Raw genomic sequence first — 16,229 nt, forward strand, 5'->3', positions numbered from 1 at the left:
GCTGCCTCCTTCCCAGACCAGAAAGTGCTTTCTGTTCCTTACAAAGATGTCTTTAGAGAACTGAATTAATAGTACACAGTAACCTGTACCAGACATTCATGTAACCAGTTATACTATTCAATCCCCTTACATAAATGCTCTTGAGATAAATTTTTCTTAACATTAACTGCTAATAAACTAGAATTCTTTGTTTTGATAGATTATGAACTGTATACATGTTCAGTAGTTCATATTTTTACTTGACTGCTCAGAGCCCAGAACTAAGTTTCAGGCTCAAATCCAGCAACATTCTTTAGCCTGTAGCTCCCAGTATATCTCCTGATATAACTGTCATTTCCTCAATCTAATTATTATGCAATTCTTACTTTTGTATATTTTTTAATATTGTGGCTTTTACTCTAAGTCAATTTAAATCCTACCTGGAAGTTGACAGAGTACTAGGAAACATTTCCAGAGATAATAAAGCATTTTAACTCTGACTTTGCAATGGCATTATTATTCATCAATGACTACCTTTATTTTTCTCTAAGAACTTAACAAGATTTTTTAAACATATTTTAGTTTGACTTAAACAGCTAAAAGATACAAAATGATATGAGTGATAAAATGGCTAAGAATCCAAAATGTTCCAAGTTTCCTATTTAACTTCTCATGCTTTAAAAGAACCAACATAAAACCCTGTTCCAATAGCTACTAAATGTTTTAATCTGAAAAGCAAAAAATAGTTAGGTAGATTTTCCTGTGAGAAATCATAGAACATCTCAATGCCTGCCTTTCATAGTCCCTAAGAACTAAAGTTCCTGATATCCTACCTCCGTAGTGTTAGTCTCAACCAGCAATAAAACTAATCCTGAACAAGGCAGGATATTTAACCCAAGTCTTAGTGCTACACTTTAATAAGGCCCAGAACAAGTTTTGTAAGACACATATCTAGCATCCAGTGTCTCAGGAATGAGTTCCTATGAACATTGACCTGCAGCAATCTCTATAACAACCATGAAACCTAGTGCTCTTCTTCCCTGCCAAAGTTCTAGTTCAGTACTGTGACTATGTTTCAGACCTACACTAACACTACTAAACTCCCACCAGCTCCAACTCCTAGATGAGTCCATGGGAAGGGTGGGAGACAATGTTATAGATCCTGGGCCTCTCCATCAATGATGGACTAATCATCTGGAACCAGGAAACTAATACATGACTAATTCTTCCTCCCAGTTCCACTCCCCAGTGGCCTGGGTAGTTTAGATCTCAGCAGGCCTTCTGCTTGAAAGCGTCTGAATTATGGCAAACTAATGGAGCTAGAAGAGAATTTCACTATCGTGCTGTTGCTCCCTCACATTTAACAGCTGAGGGACTGAGACTCAGAAATTAAGCAATTAGTCAATGTTAACTGTTAGATAAAGAGAAAACAAAGATCCCAGTTGTCTAAGCCTCCTGATCTCTAGGTCAGGGATCTTCCAATGACACCATGCCTACCTGTACTCTAGACATAAGCCCCCTTACCTGTGAAGGGAAAAAGGATGGGTCAATTGCACCTTGAGAACTTCGTCCAGCAGTAACACATTCTGTCAACAACTCTTTCAAAGTTTGCTTCATTTCCAAGGCTAAATCATTTAACCAAGTCTGAAAATAAAATTAGAAAATATATTATTTCTTATTACACAAGTCATAAAACAAAAACACAAGCTAATGACTCTATTCTTTTATTTCAGGAGGAAAGTTATAATTTCTTATTGACTCTCACACTCCCAAAATGTGTTCTATGGTATATAATTTTTTATTAATAAATGATTTAAATGAAGAAAACTATTTTTCCGCCTCTTGGGATAATGTTAAGTGTGAAAACTCAGAAATTTGTAGTTAGTTATCACTATCACCATCTATACAAACCAAAAAACTATGAACATTTAAAAACTAACCCATTCATTTCATCATTATGATAAATCAAACTAGATAGCTGGGCCAATAAATTAGAGACAATGATTAGCTAGGTCCCCTGGCTCACATTATCCTGATGATCTTATATTCAGAAAGCTGTAACCATAGGAAGGGATTGCTTCATTAAGGTGAACCATATTATTTAAGGAGTGAAGATCCCTCTTCAAACAAAACTAATTCTGTTTCAAGGTCAAAACAATACATTTTTCACTCATTTGATTACAGCTAAAATAATAAAAGTTTAAACTAAAGTTAAAATAATAATGATGATTGATAAAAATAGCAATGCATATTTAAGAATCACTACTTAACTTTTAAAAACTGTATCATTTGCAATAAAATATAAGAGCAAAAACTACAATCTTAAATAGCTTTTCATCATTACCTATTTTAAGTTCTAGCTTTTTACTGTTTATCTTTAGAGCACTTTCCAGCATTAAAAATAGCACAAACTTTTGCCCAGTTCAAAAGCCACTGCAGCTAAAGAGTAAGAAGCTCTCAGTGCAAGGCAGCAGACACCTACTCTGCTAATCATCACAAGAGCTCCCGGAGCGCTGCACTACCCCCAGCTGCTAAAAGCTCTTTCTCTCTCTGTTCATCCAGTCCTAATAAAATTGCAAGAAAGGAAAACAACAGCAAAAACAACAAATCTCTTCACCAAATATGGGAGCTACTTAACAAACCTTCTATCCTTTCAACCACTTGATTTATATACTCAACATCCAATAAAATGTTGAGGCCTAACCAGGAATGGACTTTTTACTGAAATGTACAGATACATGCATGATAAGGCATGGCCCTGACTTGCAGTTGAAAGATACCTCTAGAACTTAAAAATTACAATTCAATGTGTTACATCCTATTGCTGTTGGCTTTAGCTATATAACTGTAATAGGCTTTTGACAGTTCACTTCTAGTCCTGCAGAACCAATTAATCAATAGTTGTACTATAAATGCACTAGTTTCAAGTTTACTTGTTCACTTAAATCATCTCATACAACTCAGATTTTAAAGAAAAAAAAAAAAAAGAACAAACTTATTGAGTAGTTATGTTCCAAACACTATAGTGTACCCAAAGCCAATTATCTCATTTAATTTTCAACAGAAAGTCTTTGCTAGTAGGACTCCCATTTTACAGTTAAGAAAACTGAGACTCTAAGTTATATAGCTAATAAGTTGTGGAGCTACAATTAATATCCAAGTCTTCTTGACTCCAAAGCAAAAGTTGTTTTCAAAATTACATGCTGCCTTCCAATGACTAAAAATACATATTCTCTTTAATATCAAATCATTCTGAACCTAACAAAACAAATTATTTTTTAAGATACAAGTTTCCGGGCTTCCCTGGTGGCGCAGTGGTTGAGAATCTGCCTGCCAATGCAGGGGACACGGGTTCGAGCCCTGGTCTGGGAAGATCCCACATGCCGCGGAGCAACTAGGCCCGTGAGCCACAACTACTGAGCCTGCGTGTCTGGAGCCTGTGCTCCGCAACAAGAGAGGCCGTGATAGTGAGAGGCCCGCGCACCGCGATGAAGAGTGGCCCCCGCTTGCCACAGCTGGAGAAAGCCCTAGCACAGAAACGAAGACCCAACACAGCCAAAAATAAATAAATAAATAAATAAAATTAAAAAAAAAAAAAAAAAAGATACAAGTTTCCAAAAGGCCTAAATTAACCAACTTACTCTACAAATTGACTGAATTAATTTTGATACAAAGTTCATATCATTAATTCTTTATACTTTCACACTTGAAAAAGAATTACTTACCTCTACATTATTTGACAGAAGAACTTTGTTTTTAAAAGGTACAACTTCTCCCTCTAAAGATTTCATTGCAGTTATATGTTTTGATTCCTCATCAAAGCACACACTGTTAATGCCTACATTACAAAAGCAACAATTTATATGCAAAAGCTTTATTAAAGACATAATTATTAGACAGTATATATGATTACCACATAATACATAAAGTATACTTCATAATATAGAATATATTAGAATTATATTAATTCAGTTATATAATGAAATAGAACAGCTTTTCATAACCCAAAACTGGAAACAACCGAATGCCCATCAGATGAATAGAGAAACTGTGATATATTTGAACAACTGGCTATTTTAAGGAATAAAATATAGTTTTAGGTATCTTGAAACCATTATGATGAGTGAAAAAAAACAGGCACAAATGAGTGCATAAGAATATGTACCAATGATTCCACTTACATTATATGAGACAAAAAGATAATAGGAAAGGGGGAGAGCAAACAAGACTTCCCTTCCCCAAAATTTGCACTCACTTTATAGTATATAAAAAAACACATTACCTAATTTTGATTTTTAGAAAAACCCTATAAGTTATTATTTACAATTTAAAGAAAGAAACTAGATTTCAGAGAGGTAAATTAATAACTAATAAATAGTAGAGGTAGAGCTTGAAAGCAAGCTTTCTGATTCCAAGAGCTCTTTCTACTATCTTCCACAGGCAAAATCACAGTTACAGATATAAGCACTCTAAAGCTTCAGATGTACAGTGGTTAATAAATACTTCTGTAAAGCACCAGAGAGTAAATATCTTAGGTTTTTACAGGTCATAAGGTCTCGGTGTCAATTACTCAACTCTGCTTGTAGCACAAAAGCAGCTATAGACAATAATGGACATGGCTGTATTCCTTCCAACAAAACCTTATTTAAAAAAAAAAAACAGAGAGCTAGTCAGATTTGGCCTATGGGGCTACAGTTCGCTAATCCCTGACTGCAAGTGAAGATGATGAAAATTTTTTACTTCTTAAAGTTAATTTGAAAAATACAGCTCTTTTCCAACAAATAATATTTCAAGAAAATAATAATCATCGTGTTTGTAGCAAACCAATTCCGAACGCAATTACCCAACTAAAATGATTCAACAACATCGAAGTATATGGCACTATTACTCTACACTTTTTACCAGGTAATCTCACCTCTTCCTATAGCCTAATTATCATCTATACACAGATGACTCCCAATTTTACATCCCCATCCCATGTACCTCTGCTAACAATAATTGCCTACTGAGTATCTCCACTGGGACATCACTCAAAAGACCTTAAACTCAATAATGAATGGACATGCTCTCCTTCACTTCAGACCTCTGCACATCCTATTCCCTCTGCCTCCCCATTTTTCCTCTAGCTAAGACCTATATATTCTTCAGATCTCACCTGAGATGTCATCTTTACATACCCAAAACTGAGCTAAATGTCTTCACAGATGCATCTATAACACACATACTTATGTCGACCATAGAAATTGTCGTATATTATATTTGTCAACTTACTAGCTTGCCTCGTCCACTAAACTAGAGTTCTTTGAGTGTACGACCTGTATTTTATTCAACAGTCTGCCTAAGAGCCTAACATAATGCCTGGCAGATAACTGAAACTCAATAAATATCTGTTGAATAAATGTTCAATCTTACCAGCAAACAGTTTCTTAAGGTGAGACTGAATCACTGATGGGTTAGTAGACTGGCCCAGTATTTCTAGTAAGTCATCATCACCAATAAAGTAAAATCTTGGGAATGCTGAGCGTTTTTCCTAAAAAAAAAACAAAAAACAAAAAGAATAATCTCTTTTCAAATAATTAAGATATTAAAGTACTTTATAATTTATTATACAAAGATTTTTTTTAAAAAACATGCCTCCAAGAATTCATTTAATGATTTCTGACATCTTTGAAGCTGATCAAGTATCGTTAGTAGAGAATTTCTGATTCCTGCATGAGTAGTTAACGTTGTGACTCTATTATCTTTCTTGATGTCAGTCATTATTGATCTGCAGAAGAAAAAAAGTTATTTTCACATCTATTTTAACAGTTTTTGGCTGAAAGAGGGATATGGAGACTTTTTTTTGCTTGCTTAAAACAAACTAGTAACATCAGTATAACAGCAATACATTATTATACTTCTAATAAATAATCCTCAAAGTTAATAATATCCCATTACCATTTTTAACCTCCATTATTGTACATTCTCTTATTTCATTCACTCACTAAACAAATATTAAGCCTTACCTCATAAAGATAATGGCCCAGTGACAGAGAAAGATATTAAATAATTTCTCCAAATATTCAAATAAAATTATGATAAATGCTAAGAAAGAAAAGCACAAAGGACTGTTTTGTACTAAGAAAGAATTAGTACAAAGGCTAATGTGGAAATCCCTAACCTATGACTTATTTGAGGAAGTAATTTAAGCTGAGATTTGAATGATAATGAAAAAGAAAAAGGCAATGAGTAGGAGGGAAACAGTTTCTGGCAAAGACCCTGAGAAAGGGCGTGGTATGTTAGAGAAACTAAAGGCTAGAGTCACTAAACCAAAAAAAAAAAAAAGAGAGAGAGAGAGAGCAGCACAAGAAAAGGCTAGAGAAATGGACAAGGAGCAGATCCTTAGATCTGCTTTATCCTCAGAGCAATAGAAAGTCATTTTAAAGTTTTACTTAATGGAATAAAGGAAAGAAGTAATGTGGACTTCATTTTTAAAAGACTACTCTGGCTGTTGTGTGAAAAACTTACTGGAGAAGACAAGAATAAGAATAAGTCAAAAGATTAGCCAGTAGTACAAGTGAGTGACAACAAAAATACTTCAGAATAAAATCAAAGAAGTAGAGATATAAAAGATATAATAAAATCGATTAGTAGGTTAGAATCAACAAAATTTGGTAACAAATGGATTTGGAAATGGAGGAAGAGGTCAAAGATATCCATTATGCTTCTGCCTTGAGCAGTTAGGTGGTACCATTTATCGGGAAAGAAACCAGAGAGAAAAGAAAAGGGACTGTAGGAAAGGGACTGGGGGTAAATTCATGAATTTAGTTTTGACATGTTGAGGATATTTAATACATTTGGAGCTCAGAAAAGAAATATGAGCTCAATAAATAAGTTGAGGAGACCTCAGCAAATAGATGAGAATTGATTCTGAGAGTGGTTAAGATCATTAAGGAGAGAATATAGAGTGAGGAAACCTAAAGCTGAAAGGTGGAGAATGTCTACATCTAAATGTTTAGAGAGGGTTGAGGACTAGGAGTCAGGAGTGGAACCAGAGAAACAGGCAGAAAACCAAAAAGGACAGGATCACAGAAGCCAAAAGAACAGACTTTCTAAAAAAGAAGAAATTTTCAACTCTATTAGATACTAGTCAGAGATAAAGTAAAATGAGAAATAAAAAATGTCCATCAGATTTACAATGGGAAAGTAATTGGTAACTTTAAGAAATACTAGGTATATATTAGTAATATTATTATTACTATTATACTATAGAAATATTATTAATATAGGTAGAGTGGTAAAGACAGAAACCAGATCAAAATGATTCAAGAAGTAAATGACTGAGAGAAACTAATTTCTCAGAAGGATCCAGTAGAAAAAAAGTTGAAGACACAGATGATGCTAATAATGTAAAAGTAATTAGCTTGTATTAAGTACCTCACCATATGAATAAAAACCATCATATGTGTCTTTGTCTTATGTAGTTGTACTGACCTAAAATCTTCATCAACTCTGTTGAAGCGCATCTGTTCTTTTGGCAATGCTCCACGGCCAAAAATGGGTTCCAAATATACCCACTTTCTCTGAATATGGTTTAAATTCTGTAGGTACTCATCTAACTCTGCAAGTTTTCTTTCCCAAATTGACACTTTATCTTCAAATCCTTTATAATAAGGAGAATCCTTTAAGGACTGAAGAAGGCACCTATTATCTCCAACTTGATTTACTATATCTTTCCAGTCTTTAATCAGCTTGATAGTTCGACTTTGGCTGTCTTCATAATCAACCAATGTAAATACTGCTCCAACTCCCCAAAGATCAAGTTCTCGTAAAGCTTCTCTGATTGTAACTTCACCTTGTGCCCGACTATTTAAATCCTATTTAACACAAAATATCCATATTTATTATTTCAACATTATCATATAAATAAGTTATATCTATTTTATAAGGAGATATATTTTTATTTGGCTTTTCACCATAAAGAAAAAAAAAATTTAAGTGGATATATTTTCATCAATCCAAGAGAATTGCTGGCAAATGTATTAAGGGATATCAGATATCTAGTTCACATGGTCAAATACATACAGAGTTCTGCCTTATGCTTTTTACTTCTAAAAAAAAAAAACAAAATTTAAGCATCCATTGCAAACCACAAAAATATTTAAAATTTTGCAGAACTCAGCCATTTTATTGTAATTTAACTGTAAGTTCCAATACATCTAAAATGATTAGCAACCATCTAGAATTACCTCTTACAGCAGTCATGCTTTATAACCTTATGATTATCTACATATGCTCCAGGAATATCAGCAAAAATGAAAGTATACATATTAGATAATATATTAGAAAATAAAACAATTTGACATCAAAAGTCCTTTTATTTTTTTACATTGAATGGGCAGAACACAAAATAGAAAGTCTGCTACTTATGATATAATTGTGCAAGTTTTACTTTCACCTGAGACCTATGCTAAAACTGATTAGCAAATTGGTTCCTTGTTTAGTTCTCTGTATTTCTGTATCCCTTAGCTTCTATTTGTAATATACCCTATGATTTTAAATGTATTTTATAAAATGCTTTGTACTTGTTTGCTTTTTGATTAAAGCTGACTTCCTTCTTAAAGTAAGACATATTTTATTTCAGATGTTTTCTCTCTCTCAAAGAAAGGGTTTATATTGTTTCTATAGCCCCATCGATAGATTCAGATATATTACTAATGAAAGAATAATGGAAAAATGGAACACTGTCACTATTTTAAGGGAAGAAAGAAATTTAACTTGCTGTTTTATTTAAATAAAATATAAAGCAAAACTGTATGTCAACAAAGGTCAGATCTATGAGATATTTATCAAAGTGATTCTTACTTTAAGGTCTGAAGCTTTGGCAACAATTGTAGCAGCTACTCTAAGTAGATCACCAAACAGTAATTTATCTAGACTAGTCCCCTTAGGAAGGCCAAGTAGACGAAAAAGGTCAAGCCAGTGATCTGGAGAAAGATGCTCCCCTCTCACATATTTCAAGATAGGGACTGCGATCTGTTAAAAAAGAAGAAAAAAAGACATATGTATGTATATATACAAGCAAAATTTAAATTATTATTTAATTTTATAATAATTATCTATAAGATTTTTAATTACTGTATTATCGTATTTAACAATCTTAAAATCAAATTCTTAAAAAGAATTGTATAAAACTTTTTATTAAACATTGCTGTGGATACATGCAAATTTCCCTTGGTAGCTTGACATATTTTAAAACATGACCTAAAATATTTCTATTTTTATAAATTTAGCAAATGACCTATATCCTAAATATGCTAAATGACCCATATCCTAATTGCTAAGTTATAAATACTCCAATATAAACTTTATCCATAAATTTCTTAGTTATAACTTCTTTCAAACTGAAGCAGAAATATCAGTAACTTCTATGGTTTACTCTATACTTTCTATTTTTTTCATGTAATGGAATCATTAAAAATATATAAACTAAAATTACAGTTCAGTCACTACATAATAAAAAGATACATGAAAGCTCCAAACACCATTTTTAAATAGTAAGATAAGTAAAACTATCTTACTTTATATTTGTCAACCTCTGATTGTAATTTCACCGTCATTACTGAATGTTCTTCAACCTTTCTTAATCTGTCATGCCAATTCATCAAAAATTCCTCAAACAGATATGTCTTAGTCCTGTAAAATACCAGAAACATACCTTAAAATTTACATCCCAAAAAATACCACAAAACTATCAGAATCTAAACACTGTTTATGAATCAAACCTAAAAGTAATCCAATCTTCATTGGCCATTTCTTGAAATCCTTGCTGAAACTCTTCATAAAGGGCCCAAATTTGTGCACAGCTCTCAATGTCCTTAGAGATGCTATATGCCAAGGAGAAGTTGGGCTCTTCTAGGCCAAAATGATGGCAATCATCACTATAGAAACAAGTAGCAAATATCATTAATTTTTTTAAAAAGAAAAACTGTTAAATATCAATAAGTTTAACTAATTAATATTTAACTGCATTCCCTGTGTGTGTTTGTGTGCATGTATCTGACAGCAGAGGTAGACAGTGGAAGGCTATGTCTACTTTACATAAGAATTTTACTTTAACTACTTAGGAACGAGCTCTTCCAAATTCATTAATATGCATTTTTTCCAAAGGAGTCAAAGTAAAATTGGTAATATATATCAATATATTTTATGTACATAATATATGTCATATATATATAAATATTCAGAATTGCACAAATTTATGGATTAATCTGAGAATAGATTAAAGAATATCCATTAATATTCCTCTAGGTTGAAAGAATTAGCTTCTAGAATGTAAGATATTCTTCATCTAATTAATGTAATGTCACTTAATAAACGTGGTACTAAAACCTCCACTCACCTACGAAGCCAATTAATTTATGGATGCGTTTACCTAAATGGACCAAACCTGAAACAATTATTAAACTTAATACCTTGTATTATTATAACATAAAACAACAAGTATTTTTCTTTGAAGTCTCATCATTTTGCTAGGTTCATTTTTTTCCCAGAAGCTCTAAAAGTAATTGTCCATTAATTTTATATATACCATTTTTAAATACAATGAGATCACATAAAGAAATATTCCAACTCCCTAATTTAACTTTTAAGTAAATTTAATTTTCTATTATTATTATTATTTAATTTGCTATTATAACTTCTATTATTTCTATTTCTAGGCCTAACCAGAAATCTGCTTTTCTCTTAAAATCCTAATATAATTCAACAACTCCTAAGAAAGCAGTAGCATGAGCACTTAATACTGGTATTTTTTAAACTGCTGAAGTTTATAAGGAAAGACATTAAGATAATAAATATAAGAACATTACTAGCTTAATATATAAATACAAAACTCTTTTTTCCAAAATGTGCACTATCAGTTTTAAAAAATAAACATACACCAGCTTTTTTCTTATGACTTCAAGATCATCAAACTCAATTTTTTTCTCTTTTATTGACTTTGCACTTTTATCAAGAGTATTTTGCTGGCCAGTTTCAATAACATCATCACCAGGCTTTAGTTGGTCCCAACGAGCTTTAAATTTTTCCAGTTCTTGATAATAGATCTGAAGACGTGATTTCACATTTCCTTTCATCACTTCAATCTATAAGCCAATAGAGTTTACATAATTTAATTCAAAGTAAAATCTTACTTTATATTCACATTTTTATTTCCAACATTTCAATTTAAAGGTCAAAAAATCTCAGTATCAGCTTTTCAAAGATTATTCTTTATTACTGATTTCAAGTACAATAAAATAACTCAAAAATAAATTAGACCATAAATTTACAAAAACAAGAGATATACTGCAAACATCATCATTACAAAATCACTCATGTGATTAACAGCAACCATCATAACTATCAACAAAATCAATGTGATAAAATAATTTGATCAATGACCTCCAGTTCTACCTGATTATACAGCTGTTTAATAAAGGAGGGCATTTCCCAGTCTCCCATGCAGCTAACAGCCATAAGACTAAGTTCTGGTCAATAGGATATGAGTGTAGTAAATGTGTACAACTTCCAGATTGTACCCTTAAAAGATACCATACACAGTAGGTAAATAAATTTATTCATAAGAAAGACTGAAAATAATGTCACATACATTTCTGGTATGGTAGGAAGCAAAGATAAACTATGTGACATGATCATCATTTATACAAAGTGTTTTACTGTATGGAAGTACTAAGGGAGGTCAATTTCATCAGCAATATATTGGGTTGGCCAAAAAGTTCCTTGAGGTTTTTCCATAAGATGTTACAGAAAACCTGAGCTTATAAATTCTTATAAACCTGAGCTATAATGGAATAAAGATAAGTAAGAAATCATAAATGAGACAAAAACTGTTTCCATTTTAACAAAATGACCAAAAGGCTCTTACCTGATCTTTAATCATAAGTTGGTGACTTTCCATCATCAACTCAAATTTATCCCACTTAGCTTTCAGATTACTAATTGTTTCTAAACCTCCACCTGCCACAGTCCGTAAAAGTCTGTTTTTATTTTCAGCTTCTTGAAATAAGGGTAAAATCTAAAGGTTAAAAAATGACATGTGAAAAACAACATATTTTATCAAATTTATTAAGATTTCATTTATTTAAAATTGTTTCATGATTTGCATTTTAAATCAAGATTTTTGCTTTTACATAATTTGTTGGGGTTTTTTTTGTTTTTTGTTTTTGGTTATTTAGTAACGTATTGTTTAGTCTCCATGTGTTTGTGTTTTATACGGTTTTTTCCCTGTAATTCATTTCTAATCTCATAGCGTTGTGGTCAGAAAAGATGGTTGATATGATTTCAATTTTCTTAAATTTACTGAGGCTTGGTGTGTGACCCAAGATGTGATTTATCCTGGAGAATGTTCCGTGCGCACTTGAGAAGAAAGTGTAATCTGCTGTTTTAGGATGGAATGTCCTATAAGTATCAATTAAATCTAGCTGGTCTATTCTGTCATTTAAAGCTTCTGTTTCCTTATTTATTTTCACTTTGGATGGTCTGTCCATTGGTGTAAGTGAGGTGTTAAAGTCCCCCACTATTACTGTGTTACTGTCGATTTCCTCTTTTATAGCTGTTAGCAGTTGCCTTATGTATTGAGGTGCTCCTATGTTGGGTGCATATATATTTATAATTGTTATATCTTCTTCTTGGATTGATCCCTTGATCATTATGTAGTGGCCTTCCCTGTCTCTTGTAACATTCTTTATTTTAAAGTGTATTTTATCTGATATGAGTATTGCTACTCCAGCTTTCTTTCGATTTCCATTTGCATGGAATATCGTTTTCCATCCCCTCACTTTTAGTCTGTATGTGTCCCTAGGTCTGAAGTGGATCTCTTGTAGACAGCATATATATCGGTCTTGTTTTTGTATTCATTCAGCAAGCCTGTGTCTTTTGGTTGGAGCATTTAATCCATTCATGTTTAAGGTAATTATCGATATGTATGCTCCTATGACCATTTTCTTAATTGTTTTGGGTTTGTTTTTGTAAGTCCTTTTCTTCTCTTGTGTTTCCCACTTGAAGAAGTTCCTTTAGCATTTGTTGTAGAGCTGGTTTGGCGGTGCTGAATTCTCTTAGCTTTTGCTTGTCTGTAAAGCTTTTGATTTCTCCATCGAATCTGAATGAGATCCTTGCCGGTTAGAATAATCTTGGTTGTAGGGTCTTCCCTTTCATCAGTTTAAGTATATCATGCCACTCCCTTCTGGCTTGTAGAGTTTCTGCTGAGAACTCAGCTGTAAACCTTATGGGAGTTCCCTTGTATGTTATTTGTCATTTTTCTCTTGCTGCTTTCAATAATTTTTCTTTGTCTTTAATTTTTGCCAATTTGATTACTATGTGCCTTGGCGTGTTTCTCCTTGGGTTTATCCTGTATGGGACTCTATTTCCTTTCCCATGTTAGGGAAGTTTTTGACTATAATCTCTACAAATATTTCCTCAGGTCCTTTCTCTCTCTCTTCTCCTTCTGGGACCCCTATAATGCGAATGTTGTTGCGTTAAATGTTGTGCCAGAGGTGTCTTAGGCTGTCTTCATTTCTTTTCATTCTTTTTTCTTTATTCTGTTTCGCAGCAGTGAATTCCACCATTCTGTCTTCCAGGTCACTTATCCGTCCTTCTGCCTCAGTTATTCTGCTATTGATTCCTTCTAGTGTAGTTTTCATTTCGGTTGTTCATCTCTGTTTGTTTGTTCTTTAATTCTTCTAGGTCTTTGTTAAACATTTCTTGCAACTTCTCGATCTTTGCCTCCATTCTTTTTCCGAGGTGCTGGATCATCTTCACTATCATTATTCTGAATTCTTTTTCTGGAAGTTTGCCTATCTCCACTTCATCTAGTTGTTTTTCTGGGGTTTTATCTTGTTCCTTCATCTGCTACATAGCCCTCTGCCTTTTCATCTTGTCTATCTTTCTGTGAATATGGCTTTTGTTCCACAGACTGCAGAATTGTAGTTCTTCTTACTTCTGCTGTCTGCTGTCTGGTGGATGAGGCTATCTAAGAGGCTTGTGCAAGTTTCCTGATGGGAGGGACTGTACATAATTTGTTAAATTCCTGGATATAAAGTTTCTAACATTTATTATTATATGCAAATTCAACTAAGACACTCAAACATCAAAAGTTAAAAAGGATAATAAAAGTGGTAATATGAAACTGAATTAAATCATGAATATAGGAAGACAATACTATAACTGTTCAAAGTGAAGTTATTATAAAAGTTCCATGTTAAGAAAATGCTAAAGAGGCTTCTAAAATTAGTGACTATCTAAAAGCATAGATTAACTAAATTATCCTACTTAACAGAGAAGGGTAAGTCATGAAAAAAAAGGTACTTAAGAAAGGGAAAACTGAAGAATCGGAACCAAGCTCCTGTATTCAGCTTCTACCTGAAATGCCCTGAGCTGTGTATAATGAGCAGTCTGTTAAACAGCCTAGGTGTAGGTCAGTAAGTGCTAAACTACTCAAATTGCTTCTAGGCCTTTTAAAGCACCATAAAACAACACTGTCCTATAATTTATACCTGTACTTTTACTACTCAACAAAGCAATAATATCCACTGAAAGATGTTTAAAAATCACTGTGCATACATAATAGACAAAAAAAAAAATTAAAACATATCTCAATGACCAGCTTGCAATTTCTGGGCAGGATCAGTTTCACCTGAGAAGCAGAAAAACAACGGACCAAGAATCCATGTTGTACTAGGAAAATCAGTGAGAGAAAAAATAGAACAGGATTCTAATTTCCTATATGTGAACAGAACTTAGCCTGTGAAGACATTACAACAGTTTTCAAGTCTACCTGCATGCATTCCTACTTCTTCAAATCCACGTGCCAACAGAGACATACCAAAACACAATTCTGTAACATCTTGCTACTTAAAACCCAGCAACGACTCCTCAGTGTCCACAAAATCAAACCTAAGATCCTTAATGTGACTCACATGACCTAGATTCTGCCTAGCTCTTTATACTGTCTCGTGTCACTTCCTGCCTCACACGTTGTTCCCAAATACATCTATTTCTCATAGTTTTTGTGATGACACACTTTCATCCCACTTCATTATCAGTCTCCTTAGCTGCCTCCATCTATGCTTGAACTCTAAATTTCAGAAAGCTCAAACCTGATCCTATAACCTCTACAGTTTGTTATCAACCATATGATCTAGTTCAATCCTGTGGCTTTAAACATCATGAATATTAAGATGACTTCCAAATTTATATCTCTAGTCTTCACCTTTACTCTAAATTCCATACTCCTCATTCTACCTGACATCTCAATCCCCACCACTTCCAATCTCCAAACAACTCCCCTCTCTAGTCATCCTCATCTCAGTAAATGGTACCATTAGCTTCCCAGCTGCTCAAGCCCAAAACCTAGGAGACATGTTTATTGCTTTTTCTCTAAGCTCCGTCTACTTCTAATACATCAGAAGACCTTGGTGCTAACTCTAAAGTGCATCATCAATTTCTCCGGTTCTCTCCGCCTCCTCTGCTACTCCATGGTACAAGCTTCCATCATCTCTTGTATACCAGTTGCAATATCATACTAACTGGACTCTCTGCTACTATTGTCTCCCTCCAATCCATTCTTTACAGAGCAGCCAGAGTAATCACTTCAAAATGTAAACCAGACTGTATCCCTTCCCTGCTTAAATCCCTGTAAGGACTTCCTATTACTTTTAGAAAAAACCCCAAAATCCTTATGATTGTTTAAAAGTACCTTCATAATCTGGCCCTTGCCTACCTCTCCAATTTCACCTCAAACCATTTTTTCCTTGAATAATATGGCTTTCTTGATAACTAAGTTTCTTGACAATATTTTCACCTATCTTCCTTAAGCATACCAAACTCCTTCTCTACCTTAAGATCTTTGTATTTGTTGTTCTATCTGCCCCCTAAATCTCGGAATGGTTGCCTCCTTAAGTTTTTCAGGTCTCAGTGCAGATAGATGTCATCCATCTGATAAGGTATCCACGATCGCCCACTCTAAGAAACACCCCCCAGTTTATCATGCACTGCTCTAGCTCCTCTTGCTCCTCTCTGTCTCTGTCTCTGTCTCTCCCTCTCTCTCTCTCTGACACACACACACAAACACACACACACACGAATGCAAATTTCATGAGAATAGAGCATGTTCATAGCTGTAACCACAACTCCTAGCACAATGCCTAGAATATATCAGGTGATCTATAAGTATCTGTCAAATAAATAAATGAATGAACGCCTCTGCTAAA

General features: G+C 33.5%; 1 protein-coding gene across 1 annotated transcript in view; it reads right to left on the reverse strand.

Annotated features, from left to right (window-relative positions):
- Positions 1-16,229, reverse strand: part of DYNC2H1 (dynein cytoplasmic 2 heavy chain 1) — a 367,421-nt gene that overhangs the window by 310,985 nt on the left and 40,207 nt on the right. Inside the window, exons 21-30 of the mRNA XM_061204011.1 lie at positions 11,888-12,037; positions 10,900-11,105; positions 9,744-9,899; positions 9,540-9,654; positions 8,824-8,994; positions 7,453-7,835; positions 5,614-5,746; positions 5,392-5,509; positions 3,705-3,817; positions 1,504-1,623 (exon numbers count right to left, since the gene is read on the reverse strand). Coding sequence (XP_061059994.1) covers positions 1,504-1,623; positions 3,705-3,817; positions 5,392-5,509; positions 5,614-5,746; positions 7,453-7,835; positions 8,824-8,994; positions 9,540-9,654; positions 9,744-9,899; positions 10,900-11,105; positions 11,888-12,037 — 1,665 coding nt within the window. The remainder of the gene's footprint in view (positions 1-1,503; positions 1,624-3,704; positions 3,818-5,391; positions 5,510-5,613; positions 5,747-7,452; positions 7,836-8,823; positions 8,995-9,539; positions 9,655-9,743; positions 9,900-10,899; positions 11,106-11,887; positions 12,038-16,229) is intronic.

Source organism: Eubalaena glacialis, chromosome 10 (assembly GCF_028564815.1).
Source record: "Eubalaena glacialis isolate mEubGla1 chromosome 10, mEubGla1.1.hap2.+ XY, whole genome shotgun sequence".
In the NCBI taxonomy this organism is placed as follows: Eukaryota; Metazoa; Chordata; class Mammalia; order Artiodactyla; family Balaenidae; genus Eubalaena; species Eubalaena glacialis.